The following is a 16,467-nucleotide window of genomic DNA, read 5'->3' on the forward strand; positions in this document are numbered from 1 at the left end:
AACATTAAAAGGGGGGGGGGGAAAGGGCGAGAAGCTCTATTCTACAATAGGTTTCTGATGGAAACTTAGAGTGAACTGTTCCCTAATCTTTATCATCCTCGGACTAAACTGAATTTAATTTAATTGGAAGTGTAACCCTTTATCTTTGGCTGAATGGAGAGATAAGAGGAAGCTGTGAGCTTGCCAAAGAAGGTTCATTATTGAATTATTTTAAGTTTGACAGCTTGCTCTACTGAGCAAGCTGAGAGAAAAATGGCGAAAACTGGATATTTTTTAGGGACACTATGGTTTTTGCAGCTGCTGCTAATGTTGCAAAACACTGAAGCTCCGGACAGAGCAATGGAGAACTTCAGAAACAGGAGCGGGACTCTAGCTCTGCCCGAGGAATGATGGAGAACAGCAACTGACAAAAGATAGACATAATATATTACAAGGACAGGAAGAAACACCATGGACAGAATAACAAAAAGAACAAAGAGAGAGTTTAAATGCTTCACCTGTAGGAAGAAGAAGAAGAAGAGTTTGGATTTGATATCCCGCTTTATCATTACCCGAAGGAGTCTCAAAGCTGCTAACATTCTCCTATAAATCACTATAAATCACTGAATGTCTTAATGCGAATGGAAGTCGTTGAAATTGCATTTGGGGTATAAGGGTTTGTTTTTCTGACTGGAGTGTGATGGAAATCTATAAGATTTTGCAACGCAGAAATAAAGTAAATCATCAAACCATCAATTCCAGCACGTGGGGGGGGGGCACCTAAATTGTACAATTTGGCTTTTGAATGATTCATATTATTAATGGTATTATCATTTGGCACTGTTATAATGAGGCTTTTATTGGAATATTGTAATTGAAAACTAATACAAATGATTTTCCAAACCATGTCTACGTCTGTAAGCAGCCCGTTCCTAAGGGGCGAGTGTTGTCATATTGTCAAGGCATTTCTTACAGGGTCCCGGGTCTGGATTCTTCCCCTTCGTCCCTCTCTCTCTCCGGCCAGGCGTCTCTTTGCTCTGCGCGCCCCCTGGAGGCGGGGGGGCTCTGCTCCCAGAGCATCTTCCTGGCCTCCCCCCCCAATAATATTTCTGGGGGTGCAGCAGCCACAGCCCCCGCCTCCCCCTGCTGAGTCTCTCAGGCAGGCCTGGGGGGGGAGGGGCTGAGGAGGACCAGTCCGGCTTGCAACTCGCATCCCGGGCCAAGCGCAGCCCAAGCAGCACCGACAGCCTCTTCTGGGGTTTTAGAAAAACATGAACTTGGGCGGGAGCCGCTGAGAACGGAGATTTGGCCGCTGACTCGCGCGAGGGCGGGTGTGGCGGTTGTACACGGGACTGGCTTGAATTCCCACGTGCGCGTGGCTGCGCGCATGCAGGGGTTGAAGTGCAGCGAAATCTCCGCTTCCTGTCCTCTTTAGGAATCCAGCTCAGCTCCTTTTTTTTTAATTATTAGTTTTCACATATTACAGTACTGTACTTTACAATACAGATGTACCAAAGTCAAGACCATTGCCTTCCCACCCCCCCATACATTTACATTTACATTTCCTCAATCCATCATATTATTCATTTCTCCTTCCTCCCACTTCCCTCCGCCCCCACTCGATTTCCTCCACATTATACAATTTGCATTCTACAACCTTCTCAAATCATCTATATATTCTTATTATCTTTCCTTACTAATTTTTCTTCCATCCAATACTTCGCATTTTAATCTAGGCATATTAGCACATCTTTTTTTGAGCAACATTTTGCCATATATTCATCAAAACATTTCCACTCTTTTTAAAATTTTTGATTCGACTGATTTCTTATTATAGCAGTTAATTTTGCCAAAATTAAAAATTCTTTTAGTTTACAAATGGATTCCTCCTTTGTGGGTATAGTTTGTGACTTCCACCTAGCAGCAATCACTATTCTAGCCAGCTCGGCTCCTTTTAACCCTTGGGAAGCCGAGGGCACCGAGCCCGCGTCTCCCTCTCCATGCGCGCAGATTTCCTGCTTCTGCGCCTGCGCTCAAGGGGCTGCCCCCTTCCCTCCCTCTGTGCCAAGGACTCTGCCCCAAGGAGCCCACATCTAAGCAGACTAACAGCAAGGGAGACGAGGGTGGCCATGGGGGGTTACCTTGGCTCTCCCCCAAAAGAGAGGCTCCAGGATCCCAAGGAAAGGCTGGGATGGAGAAGAGGCGGAAGTCTGCGCAGTGGCAGGAGGTGTCTTGGGCTCAGAAATGGCTCCATCAAGACACCCCCCCCGGGGAAAACCCCCCAGCTCAGCGAGTGGGGGGGGGGAGGATGGAGGAGGGGTTTCCCAGACAGGAGATCCCCTCTGATGGGAAATTCTGCCTTTGCACATGAGTCTGGGAATGTTCAGTTCACATTGAGTTCATGAAACACTGTACCCTGACCTGTTCTTAACGCATTGTTGACCACACCTACGGAATGCGATTGTTATGCCTTTTCAAGTCATGCAATATCAATCATTAGTAATTGTGTATTATCAATCACTAGTAATAGTTTAACAAGGAGGATTTCATACCTGTCTAACCATGTGTTCCCTTTCCCAACCTTTAATCTATTGATGATTAATGCCTATATTCAACTATATTCAACCTTTGCATTGTATTTGTGTTAACCAATCAGCAACAAGCACATATCTGGTAATGCTGTAATATTCAATAAAAGGGACTCGCCGAGACCTGCTCGGCAGATGCCTCCCATATGACACTTGCCATTCGTCTGTCGTTTATTTCAACCCAACCCCCAACCCCCGAAAATGATCTCTTCCCTCCGCCAAGCGGATTTTCCTGCTTCTGCAGCCGCTTTCTATCCCAGGAAAAATAGAGGAGAAAGTGTCCCATGCAAGTAATGAAACGCACACGCGATCCTTTGGGTTTGGGAGACTCAAGGGGGGGCAGATGTGAAAGCCCCCCCCCTTAGGAGAAAAGAAATGACCATGCCTGCCTGCATCGGAGAGTAGGACTTACTTCTGAGTAAGCATGCCTCAGGCGGGGCTGCACAGCAGTGCTTCCAAAAGTGATGGGATCAGTGTGCGGATCTTACAAAATTAATGCCGTGCTCTTATAAATGCACAGGGATAAGTGCATTCACACATACAAGGGTTCACAAACCCCTGCGTGTAACTGCAGGTGATGCAATAGGGACCCTTTTGCTGGGAGTTTCCTGAAGGGATCTGCTTCACTTGGAAAGCCAAGAAAGAAAAGTGTGTGTACATTCTGAACATGGCTGCCAACGTTTCCCTTTTTTAAGGGAAATTCCCTTATTCCGAATAGGATTCCTCGCAAGAAAAGGGAAAAGTTGACAGTTATGATTCTGAAAACGGAGGAATTCTGGAGGAAGAATTAGAAGGAGCTGGGAGATCCTGCACAGGTGGAATCTCATGAAGAAGAGCAAGTCAGAATTATTGGGGCTGGACTTGTGTTGTTTTCTTTGCGAAAAGAAAGACTCGGGTTTCTAAAATATGGCTTATAAATTTCTAACCTGGAAAGTGATGGACTAAATTTGAATTCCGAAAGGCATAAGATAACACATGTATTAAGAAAGCAGAAATGAGATTTAACCACGTAAAAAGGACCCGGGAAAAATGGTTAATCAGTAAAGCTTGAGGCCAATATTTTATACCTTCAGATAAATCGAAAAAGAGAGGTTCTTTATGCCTGCCCCAAAGCGGATATTTAAGGACTGTGACGGAAGAATGGAAAATGGTTAATCAGTAAAGCTTGAGGCCAGTAATTTATACCTTCAAATAAATCGAAAAAGACATTGCCAGGAAGGAATAAAAGTCCTGGTGTTAGGATTATACGCAGCAAATGAAAAGAAATCGGACTTTTAAATGCTGGGAGGGATGCAGGCGGTGGCGAAGGGGTTGTTTATACAGCCTTTCTAGAGAGAGAGAGAAGCTTGAAAAGCGAGAGATATGAAGAGAAATGAGGGCGAATTAGAAGAAATCCCCCGATAAACGAGGGAGCCCAGGGATACTGCAGCCTGGCCTGCCAGGAACCGGCCTCCTTGGCGCCTAAAACTGAGGCGAGGCTCAGATTTCGAAAGGCGGGCAGTTGGGAAAAGGCGGGAAAAGTCGTTTCCCTCAGAGCCGCTGAGGGGAGGAAGCAGCGGGGGGAGGGGCTCCTCCTCTCTTGTTCCTCAGAGACAGGCAGAGACACAACGGGGACCCTCTTGTGAGGGGAGCAGAAAGGAGGGCTCTCAGACAAAGGGGCGGCAGGGGGGTCTCTCGTCTCTCTCCCCCCCCTCACAACCCCGTTGCGTTCCTCTCATGGTGGAAGGCGTTGGAGAAAAGAAGCGACCATGCCTGCCTTCAAAGACAGGTTCTGTTTCAACCTCTGCTTGCAAAAGGTTTCAACCGACACCCAAAAGAAGGGGGGCCCTTCGGGGAATGGTTGATCTTGACAACCTGAGTCGTTTCATGTCTCACAACCTGAGTTGCTGGAGACACTACGGATGAGACAAAGCAGATGTTGGACATGACAAGTGGGAATACTCCCTCAGAGGCGCCTTTCCTTGCTGGTGTTACAACTAAGTGAAGAACGTGTCAGAAGTCGGTGGTTTGCCTTGAAAGAGGGACAGATTTACAGTTGAGAGGTGACTCGAGATAACAAGGAGAAATAGCAGGTGGTAGCTGAAGAATGAGTGCACATGCTCAAACGCTTCATGAATATTATAGAACACACCTCTGTGGGAGAAATGGCTAATTTGAATGATCAAGTAATGTATGTAACAGGTGGGAGAACATATTAAGGAGCAAAAATGAAGAAGGCCTTGCGGGAAGCCTGTAAAGTGCAATTTCTTAACTAATAGGAATTGGAGGAGGGATATTCGGACGGTCTTAGGTTAAAAATTTTAACCTAATACTGTAATATTATCTGTGATGTGAACTGGAATGCGCACTCCCTCTTTCCAGCATGAGCTGGGGGGGGGGTCTTTGCCCGTGCATCTGAATCCCTCTGGGAAAGATCCTCTGGACAGTTTTTGTCTAACAGCCCCCCCCCCATAAAAGTCCCACAGGCAGGAATGGGGAAGCCCAGGAAGGTGGGGAGAGGGAGGGGTGCATGTTGCTCAGGGGGCAGCCCCTCACCATGGGACTCTCCCAACGCCAGTTAAAAACAAGAGGGACACCTGCCATCCTTTCCCTGTGTTTCCAGCCAGAAAACCAGTTTATACTGGGCTCCCAGAACCATCTGACCCCATTTCCCACCCCAGAGCGGGGCTGGACCAATCAGAAGCCTCTGCATTGGACAGCTGGCCAATCTGCTTTCTTCGCCCACTTTCCTGAGGGAGTTTTCCTCCTGAGTTTCCCTCTTGGCTGCTCCCCTTCCCAGCTTCTCCTTCATTCTCTTCCTGTTCCTCTTTCCCCCATTGTTTTGGGGGTCAGCTGGGTTCCCCCCACCCCATGGCCAGGCAGGCCCAGGAGGAGCCCACAGAGGCGGCAGGGCCAGGATATGGCATTTCCCGCCCTTTTCTGAAATAGGCAGGAACACCATGTTGTATCTTCTGGAGGCCCCAGCCGCTCCCAGAGATGCCATGGCTCCCCCGTGGGCCACATGGGTCCCACACTCTCTGGGTTTCTCCTCCTGGCTGAAGGAGGGTGGCACCTTTGGGTGCCAGCACTCACAGGGTCTCCTCAGCCGCCTTCCTGCCATGATGGCTTTGCCTCCACAGGGCGGCCTCTTTCCTCTCCATGTTTGCCCAACAGAGGAGGCCTCTCCATTGGGAGAGGCCAGGCAAGCGGCCTCAAAAGAGGAAGCCATTTTGGAGAAGAAATGAGCTTGGCTGTTGTCTGCTGAGGGTCTCCTGCCTTTCTTCCAAGGCTTCCTGGGGGCTGCAATGGCCAGAGGAAGAGACAGCCGCCCCCCAGCCTGAATCCCCTGCAGGGCCCTGTGGAGCAACAAGAGCCTGCATCAGTTTCCTTTCCTAAGCCCTTGGAGGAACCTTGGGGTGCGGACGGAGGAACCCCAAATGGAGATCAGGCTCCTGACAAATGGGGAAAGGAACTTTATATGGCCTCTGTTAAAGAAAACTCTGGGTTGAGAGACTACTCAGCAGCCCAGCTCGTTGGGGTACAAGTCCCCCACTGGTCCATGCGGTCAGTAAAAGAAGGAAATTCCAGCCAAGTAATTTGGAGCAAAACAGCAGTCAGTAGACTTAGAGCCTTTATTGTTGCGCAACAGGTTCAAATAGCAGTATGAACTCTGAGCATGGGGCGACATTAACTTTTAAAACTTTTGCACCATATCCCAGAATATCCGCCCTCCCTTCCACACCGGTGGGTGGGGTTTGCAGCACCGAGCGGGGCTCACCTGGGCGGGTGCCACCTACCTGCTTGATCCGGCCTTTGACCTGCCCTTGGCCAGGGAGGACAATGGACGGCCGGCCGGGGGTGGGCCTAAGGCCAAAAGAAAAGAAGATGACTCCGCTGCTCAAGCCTCTTTTGCTGTTCTTCCTTCCAGGATCAGGATCAATATCAGGAGCGTGTCAAGGCGGCTGGATTGAGCTAAGTAGCCGGCCTTCTTTGCTTTGCCTGGATGGGGGGCGGGGGAGAGATTTGGCCCCTCCGCCAGGCTAGGCCGCATTTTTGGCATGCTCGGTTGGGCACCTTGCGGCCTTTTCGGCTTTTTGGCCGCAGCGTGGGAGGGAGCTTGACTGCTCTGCCACTGGCTGCTGGCCTGAGCCCCAGCGGGGCTTCTAGTGCGGCCTGCTCGCCTTTTGCGGCAGCGGGGGAGGCATCGCTTACCGCCGGCCCGGGGCCCCTGCTGACCCGGGAGGACATCGCGGGCCCGGCTAGGCCGCAAACACGGCCTGATTGCCTTTTGCGGCGGGAGGGGGGATCATCAATACATTGCACAGAATCATCAATACATCATTGCTACATCGCTAAAATGTCAGAAAGGGGAGGGTTACACAAGATTAGCATAGGCAAATGTGTCAGGACAACACCCAAGTATGAGATTAGCATAGGCAAACATGTCTTAAGTACCCACCACCCAAAAGGACAACAGAACTTCCTTTGCATGTCTGGAGCCTGAGCCAAGTCCGGTGATGAGATCTGGCTTCCCTTGGAGAACAAGGAGCCCAGCAATTGTCACCTGGGCATTTCCTGGGTTAGGAGGTGTGTATACATGTCTTGACACTTGGAGAGGCGGCGGGGGAAAGTCCTTTTTCCAAGGGCAATGGAATGGAGGAAACTGGCAAAGGAGGTAATTTTATATTTTTAAAGCTAAGTATCTTCCCTGAGCTGTCAAGTTGAAAGGATAAATTCAGGCAGAATATTTGTAACATTTCAGTTTTAATGATGTGCCCCCCCCCGGTCATTTCCATCACACATCTTTCCAGAATAGTCTAGGTATTGCCTCCGAGGTCCAGGGACTGATCTGCCCTGGCTTCCTTCTCGGAGGTCCCTTCCGAAGGAGAAGGGGTCCCAGGTCTCCATGGAGGGGAAACATCCCCGAGGCCTGCATTTGAGGCCGATGCTTTCGCCTTTCAGGCTCCGGCCACCTTCTCTGTGATGTTTATATGTGAGCTGTAGAGATGGGATCACATGCAGACACCCCCAAATTTCATAAGGATCCTGTGACAAAGATGGGTTCTGCTTTGGAATAATGCCCCCCCAAACCACCTGTAAAATGAACTTCACAGTATGAAAAAATATGTTTTAAAATTTGTCGCTGATTCATTTTTTGAATGTTTTAAAGAGTTGTTCTTACCAAAAATTTTAGTGTTTCAGTCTCATTATAAATCATTTTCATATTTATTTATTTTTTTAATTCAGTCATGTGTATGTAGGAGAAATTCAGAAAGAGAATCCTAGACTGGAGGTTATCCGCAGAAAACCAAAAGAAAAGGAGGAAGTGTCCAAGTGGAAAGATAGGCCTTTATTGAATACAATTGTGCCTGCAAAGAACCACATCCCAAAAAGTGTTGCCACAGAAACTAGGGAGCTAAAGATGCTCTTCTGGCAGAGGGGTAAAATGTCATGGCTAAAGTCTTGAGGACAGAAACCGGAAAATACTGGAAAATACATTCAAAGCAGTGTTACGGTTTCTGACCTGTATGAGTTCTTAGATGGGAAGTGAGCTTTGAGCTTTGACTGAAGCTCTTCCCACATTCGAAGCACTGATAGGGTTTCTGACCTGTATGAGTTCTTGGATGGGAAGTGAGACTATCCTTTCGATTGAACCTCTTCCCACATTCCAAACACTGATAGGGTTTCTTCCCGGTATGAATTCTTTGATGGGAAGTGAGACTGGAACTGTGACAAAAGCTCTTTCCACACTCATGGCATTGAAAAGATTTCTCCCCTGTATGAATTCTTTGATGGCTAGTGAGCTTAGCCCCCACCCGGAAGCGTCATTTAGTCTCCATCTTCTCTGTGTTAATTGTTCCCTTTGACATATAACTAATACTGAATAGTGGTCTTAGATTGTTCTCAGTTGTATTTCCACTTTCCAACAAAAGAGCCAGTTCTTTTGTTGCCCACACCGCATCTCTTCTACTTGTTGAGTTTTAAGCATTATAATAAAATGTATATTCCTTGTCTAATGGATGTTTGTCTCCATAAGTCCACTAATTTGTTGTCATGTACAAAAAGGAATTAGGCATTTCCCCCTCCTTTTGTGTCCAATTTCTATATTATCCTGCCTAACCTAATGAAACGGCCCCATTTAGATCTCCCATTAACATTATATCCCCTATAAAGTTTATATCCCCTTTATGAAGTTCAGATGTCCTCTCATTGGGAGCATATATTCCCAAAATTATCCATCGCTGCCCTCTGACGAAGAAATGACCAGTCCATAATTTTAACGGTAGGTTTATTGTAGCTGTGAGAGACAGAATAACAGGAAAATCCCCAGAAACCCAGAAGACAAAAGTCAGAGATTGATGTGCATTATAATGAGTGAAATAAGTACTTGATCCCCTATCAACCAGCCAGATGTCAAATCTACCTGGTATCTTCACTGTATGTAATAAACAGAGATTAGAAGCACCTGGTGTAAGGGAGAAGTCTTACCTGTAATCCCAGGTCGTTGCAGTACCTGTGCAAAAGACACCTGTCGACAGAAGCAATCAATCTTACCAGGGCATTGAAAATGGGTCGAGGATAGGTATTCCAGCATGAAAATGACCCAAAACACATGGCCAAGGCAACAAAGGAATGGCTCAAGAAGAAGCACATTAAGGTCCTGGAGTGGCCTAGCCAGTCTCCAGACCTTAATCCCATCAAAAATCTGTGAAGGGAGCTGAAGGTTCGAGTAGCTACACATCAGCCTTGAAATCTTACTGAGTTGGAGAGGATCTGCAAAGAGGAGTGGGACAAAATACCTCCTGAGATGTGTGCAAACCTGGTGGCCACCTACAAGAAACGTCTGACCTCTGTAATTGCCAACAAGTGTTTTGCCACCATGTACTAAGTCATCTTTTGCAAAGGGATCAAATACTTATTTCACTCATTATAATGCACAGCACATCAATCTCTGACTTTTGTCTTCTGGGTTTCTGGGGGTTTTCTTGTTGCTATTCTGTCTCTCACAGCTACAAATAAACATACCATTAAAATTAAGGATGGCTTATTTCTTTGTCAGAGGGCAAACAGGCAAATTTAGCAGGGGATCAAATACTCACCCCCCCCTCACTGTAACTCCTGACCACTTTTGTCCTTTATTATGGTAATTTTTGCCCGAAATGTTCCTATCCTATCTCCAATTTTCTTGAACAGATCTTTGGTGTTTCCCATTCTATTGTTATATGATACAAATGTGATAAAAGGTATTTTTAGTTATTCTCCCCCGTCCCTTTCTCTTTCCCGTTCAACTGTGTTTGGTACGGGCTGTTTAATAATTTTTGCTTTATTACTTTTCTTTCTTGGTCTTCCCTCTGCATGAATTCTTTGATGGGAAGTGAGACCATCCTTCCGATTGAAACTCTTTCCACAGTCCAAGCACTGATAGGGTTTCTTCCCTGTATGAATTCTTTGATGGGAAGTGACATTTTCCTTCCGGCTGAAGCTCTTTCCACATTCCAAGCACTGATATGGTTTCTCCCCTGTATGAATTCTTTGATGTGAAGTGAGACTGTGACTGAGACTGAAGCTTTTCCCACATTCCAGGCATTGAAAGGGTTTCTCCCCTGTATGAATTCTTTGATGGGAAATGAGATGGTTCGTGTGACTGAAGCTCTTCCCACATTCCAGGCATGGATATGGTTTCTCCCCTGTATGAATTCTTTGATGTGAAGTGAGACTGTGACTGAGACTGAAGCTTTTCCCACATTCCAGGCATTGAAAGGGTTTCTCCCCTGTATGAATTCTTTGATGGGAAGTGAGATCACCTCTCTGACGAAAGCTCTTTCCACATTCCAAGCACTGATAGGGTTTCTGCCCTGTATGAATTCTTTGATGGGAAGTGAGATTGGAACTCTGAGAAAAGCTCTTTTCACACTCGTGGCATTGAAAAGGTTTCTCCCCTGTATGAATTCTTTGATGGGAAGTGAGACTATCCTTCCGATTGAACCTCATCCCACATTCCAAGCACTGATAGGGTTTCTGCCCTGTATGAATTCTTTGATGGGAAGTGAGACTGGAACTGTGAGAAAAGCTCTTTTCACACTCGTGGCATTGAAAAGGTTTCTCCCCTGTATGAATTCTAAGATGGGAAGTGAGACTACTGCTAAGACTGAAGCTCTTTCCACATTTGAAGCACTGATAGGGTTTCTCCCCTGTATGACTTCTTTGATGGGAAGTGAGACTATGGCTGAGACTGAAGCTCTTTCCACATTCGAAGCACTGATAGGGTTTCTCCCCTGTATGAATTCTTTGATGGGAAGTGAGATGTGCACTTTGACTAAAGCTCTTTCCACATTCTAAGCACTGATAGGGTTTCTCCCCTGTATGAATTCTTTGATGGAATGTGAGACTCAGCCGGATACGAAAGCTCTTTCCACACTCATGGCATTGAAAAGGTTTCTCCCCTCTATGAATTCTTTGATGGCTTGTGAGCTTAATCTCCGTCCGGAAGCTCTTTCCACATTCCAAACACTGATATGTTTTCTCCCCTGTATGAATCCTTTGATGTGAAGTGAGACTACCCTTCTGGCTGAAGCTTTTTGCACATTCTGTGCAATTATAAGGTTTCTCCCCTGTATGAATTCTTTGATGGGAAGTGAGATGTGCACTTTGACTAAAGCTCTTTCCACATTCGAAGCACTGATAGGGTTTCTCCCCTGTATGAATTCTTTGATGAGAACTGAGATGGGAACTTTTTCTGAAGCTCTTTCCACATTCGAAGCACTGATAGGGTTTCTCCCCTGTATGAATTCTTTGATGAGAACTGAGATGGGAACTTTTTCTGAAGCTCTTTCCACATTCGAAGCACTGATAGGGTTTCTCCCCTGTATGAATTCTTTGATGGGAAGTGAGATGGTGGCTGTAACTAAAGCTCTTTCCACATTCCATGCAGTTATAGGGTTTCTCTCCTGTATGAATTCTATGATGGGAAGCGAGACTGCCCTTCCGAGTGAAACTCTTTCCACATTCTCTGCACTGATACAATTTCTCCCTACTCTTTGTTCTTTCATGTGAAGTGAAGCTATCCCTCCTAACGAAGCTCTTTCTTTGATGGGAGGTGGACTGGGAGCTCTGACGGATGTTCTCTCCACACTCTGAATATTTATATGACTTCTCTGCTATGTGGATTCTGTTCTGGTCCCCCTTGTTCTTCTCTTCCAATTCTTCACCATCTGCAATGAAAAGAGAAGCTAATTAGAGCCTCGGAAAGAAATGGCGCTCCAGAATATTGAACAAAGTCCCCCCCCCCCCCGCGAGACTTGAGAGTGCTCTGTTTCAGCCTCAAGCAGACATCCTTGGAGTCTAACTTAATGTCATTGTCGATGTGTGGCATCTTTGACCCCCCCAGCATTTCTGCATGCCTGCGGGGCACCTGACTCCCTTGAAACCGGTGGGGCCACACTGCCAGCATACTGTGACAGGGGCGCAGATGACACAGAAGCATCAAATCCTGACCCCTCCCCCAGCAATGCACTGCCATGTTAGTGTAAGTCATGCAAACTCTGCATTGCTGCCCTGGACCCCAACCCCACTCAGAGCGAAGGGGACATGGTTCACATCCATTATTGAACCAAGTTAATAAATGCTTGTGACAGAGGAAGAACTGGAGAGAGTTAGGTGTGAGGCCTTACTATAGTTTTCACTGCCTTTGTTGACTGGTATTAACTGACATATTGCTTGGCTTTAATCTGGGATAGATTTTGTTTGGCTCAATCCTGGAATCCACTCCATCTCCGGATGCCGGGAAGATGGCCGCCGAACTAGCTGCAGAGTTCTGGAGGTTATCTGAGGCAAGCTTTTAAATCTGCTTTTTAAACAGGCTCGACACCGAGCCAACCTTTGAAACCCCTTTATAATATATTTTAACTCCTCCAGAGCTTTTAAGTAATTTAATAGTTCTTTTAGCTTGATGCTTCTAAAAAAAAAAAAAAAGAGCTCTTTTGTTGCCTTGTTATCTTGATGTCCGGAGGGTTTGCTCCCCGCGCTGCTACGCTCCTCAAGTCTGACCGAAAACGGGTGACGGCTGATTTATTGCCAACTTCGTGTTATGCCCTGAACTACAAGCTATCAAATTACAAATTACAGACAGCTATCCCAAATCTTGCCTCAATTTGGACCTTAGCCTATAGCTGGGTGGAGCTTCCGACTTCCTAAGAGACATAGTTTTTGAAATAGGAAGAATAACCCTGACAACAAAGATTTACAAATGGTACTTACCAGAAAGAAACGTAGGGACCTGGGGATAGTGACAAGCCCATTGTTCCAGGAGTGTTATGAGAAACAGAGTAAAATCACGCAATACTTTTTACATACAAGGGACAATGAGAATGGGAATGGAAATGGAAATGGGCAAAAGATGGCTGAGATGGTTGAGTCGAAGCAGGATGAGGCTCTTCTTTTTCCCTCTGCTGCTCAAGATCACACAACCTCCTCTAGGGGAATACAGGACTCGGAGAATAGCAACCAAAATAGAAACACAATGAGCCTGGCCCATGAAATAGTCTTGGCTGAGATATTATCTTCAGAGCTTCAGGAAGAAACCCGAAACTCCCAGAAATCCCAGACTTCATCTATGGGCTCCCAGACGGAAAACAATGACTGCTATCCTCAGGACTGGCTGCTCTCTATAAATCTGGATCTGGCAGCTATGAAAAAATACTTAACAATAACAAACGGGCTGCTCCTGACATTAGTGGAAAATTATTCCCTTCAAGCTAAAGGCTCAGAAATTCATGGTGCCGATCCACCAATCACCCCTCAAGAGCCAGAATATATAAAGCAACCAGCAACCAGCAAGTGCACACAAGGATCAGCAGCGGAAAATCATTTACACCAAGGAAAGGGCATAGGGTTGTATGTATCTGTCCCTAAAACTGAATTTCCTATCGAAGTAAATCAAAAGAAGCGAGGCATCAGTAAGAGATCCCATAAGAAGAAAGCTGAAACTAAAAAGAAAAGTAAGAACATAAAAACTGCAAGGAAATCTGTTATAAACCGACGTGCATGTAAAATATGCTGGAAAAGACTATATAAGCTGATCCCAACAAAATCAAAAACAAACTCTAACAAACCTGCTATACACGGCAGCAGAGAGAACAACAGTGTGGATTCAGGAAAAAAGATCCAGCTGAAGTCTCTGAAAGAAACATTATCGCTGCCTAACAAAACAAGTGAGGAAACGGAATTACAACCCGGGTGCTCTATGCTGAAACCCCAAGGACCCATAAATATTAAAGAAGACCCACCCCATACCATTGATTATGGCAGATCTCAAGATGAGCCAGTAGCAGGGCAAGACTTGCCCCAGGACAAAGGATGGAAACTGATGTTGGCAGATAGGAAGTTAGCATTTCTTAACTACCCGAAGCCAAAGGGCTTCCTTACACAGGAAGAACGCTCGGTGCACTTTGTGAATACTTTAGATGACATGCTGCCAGGGAAAATAAAATTAAAGGACATTACTTCAGTAGATTTTATATTCTACAATGGATACTCTCTGCGAGTGATTGCCTCCTTCAAAGACCAAAACTTGGCTAAATATATATATAGATCAAGACATTTGCTGTTAAAGAAAAGGATAACGGTAACAAGATTCTTTGAAAACAGCACATGTTTGAAATTGTTTCCTGATGAGTTTACGACAGCTGAGATAAGATTTTCTTGTAAATCAAAGGTGGAGAGAGGACACTCAAAAGACAAACTGGAACATACTGAGCAAGGGTCCTTGAAACTAAGACAGGAGATGAGACTGCCTAATGAGGGGACGGATAACTTCTATCCAGAAGAAAAGGCATTAATAAATCAGTTTGGATTGTTGCCTTTCCTTGCCCAATCTGAGATCTTGAGAAGATTGGAGACCCTTAGAAATAAGCTAACAGAGATGAATGCTCAGGAAAAAGTAAGAGAGAAAGAACCGGCAACGGACCAATTAAAGAAAGAGAACCTCTCTGAAAAAGCCAAGACAGACCCCATGAAAGATTACTCTTATAATACCTCTGCAACTGCAGAGATAAACCTGTTAACAACAGATCTAACACAGTGCGCAAGGGACAAACTACCATCTAAGAAGGAAACCATCCTTATGGCAACCATGAAAGATTACCTTTATAATACCTCTGCAGCTGCAGAGATAAACCTGACAGCAACAGATCTAACACAGTGCGTAAGGGACAGCAACAATCTACCATCTAAGAAGGAAACCATCCCTATGACAACCACAACGCGCTCTTGGACCAGCATGAGATACCTGGATGAGGATGAACTTGGTACCAGTCAAATAGAACACCTCAAGGTTGATTCGCCAAAAAAAGGAATATTGATCACTAATGTTAGCACGCTGCACCCTTCAATTGATTCCATTGAGTACCTGGGCGACAATACATCTATGGACATTGCCAAAATGAATGAAATCCAACTAACAGATAAAAAGATAGGCCCAAAAAATCTTTTAAAGGCAAATTGACTAAGATCAATGTTTGGCAAGACAACGTGCAACCTTGCCTTGCTAACTTGGAATATTGCAGGTTGGCAAAAGAGGGTTTCTGACCAATCCTTTGCTAAATATATCCAGAGACATGACATTGTGTTCCTCCAGGAGACCTGGAGCACAAGTGAAGTGGAGCTAAATGGTTTTTCTGCGTTCTCCCTCCCAGGTCTTTTAAGTACTAGAGGGGGGCGAGTTAAAGGTGGGTTAGTTACCTTAATCTCAACAAGGCTAAGGGCCATATTTAAAGAACTAGACCCACTAGACCATCTGGCCACAGCTGTGCAAGTACAGTGGAGAACCCACAGCTTGCTGCTGATTAACGTATACCTACCCCCACAAAGAGAGAAAAGATTGATAAGAAACACTTGGGCTCAGTTAGAACAGTATCTTGACAAACTATCAAATCAATTTCCTGATGCCTCTGTAGTGGTGGCAGGCGACCTAAATGCCAGAACTGGACAATCTGATGAGGCTTTGTATGCCCATTTCCACGAAACAGTCCCCATTATAGAGGAAACCCACCCAATACCAGCTAGAGTCTCAAAGGATAAAGGCTGCAATTATGCCGGCTTATGCCTACTACGCTTGGTCAACAAGTTGGACTTGGTTATACTGAATGGCCGTACAGAGGGGGAGAAGGTCGGAGAATTCACATTTATATCTAACAATGGCGCCTCCACAATTGACTATATAATCGTGTCGTATGATCTTCAAAACAAAGTTCTGGAATGCAAAGTGGAGGAGCGCTTAGACAGTGACCATCTGCCATTAAGTGCACTCGTAGCTGCGGGGAAGGATTTATCCTGCGCTGAGAAAATCGAGCATTCGAGCCCTACAGCTCTGGAGCTCAGATATTCGCGTATCAGATGGACAGATGAACTGCATAAGGAAATTTCAAGCAGGCTATGCTCAAAGGAATTCCTCACTAAGAGAGAAAACCTTATAACTTCCTCTAGCCATGAACTAAAGATAAATTTATTTCAGGAGTTAATTTCACTCCTTCAAGATTCCCTGAAGGAAAAAAGGAACAGGCCAAGTAGGCAATCTTCAGTATATAAAAACTCCAAACCCTGGTTTGATCAAGAATGTCAGGACATGAAGCTAAACTTACTGAAAAAATACAAGAATTATAGATCTGCCAATTTACCCCAACTCCCCACGGGCTGGTTTGAAGATAAACGAAACTATAAAATTTTGATCAAAAACAAAAAACTCCTGGCACAGAAAAGAGAATGGAAATGCCTAATAGATGCATCCAGAGAGAGAGATTCGGCCACCTTCTGGAGATTGGTAGCAAATGGAGTGCGATCTACTTCCTCAGAAGTGGAGTTTACTATACCTGCAGGGACTTGGGAGGCATTTTTCCAATCTTTATATTCAGCTCTGCCTTTGACA

General features: G+C 45.6%; 1 protein-coding gene across 3 annotated transcripts in view; it reads right to left on the minus strand.

Annotated features, from left to right (window-relative positions):
* Positions 1-7,875: 7,875 nt before the first annotated feature.
* The window catches only part of LOC128424278 (zinc finger protein 883-like), a 48,451-nt gene continuing 39,859 nt past the window's right edge, over positions 7,876-16,467 (minus strand). For all 3 annotated transcript variants that reach the window (XM_053410281.1, XM_053410280.1, XM_053410282.1), the window contains exons 3-4: positions 8,269-11,758; positions 7,876-8,098 (exon numbers count right to left, since the gene is read on the minus strand). In XM_053410281.1, the coding sequence (XP_053266256.1) occupies positions 9,801-11,758 (1,958 nt within the window). In that variant the 3' untranslated portion in view covers positions 7,876-8,098; positions 8,269-9,800. The remainder of the gene's footprint in view (positions 8,099-8,268; positions 11,759-16,467) is intronic.

The sequence above is a fragment of the Podarcis raffonei genome, chromosome 12, assembly GCF_027172205.1.
Source record: "Podarcis raffonei isolate rPodRaf1 chromosome 12, rPodRaf1.pri, whole genome shotgun sequence".
Taxonomy (NCBI): domain Eukaryota; kingdom Metazoa; phylum Chordata; class Lepidosauria; order Squamata; family Lacertidae; genus Podarcis; species Podarcis raffonei.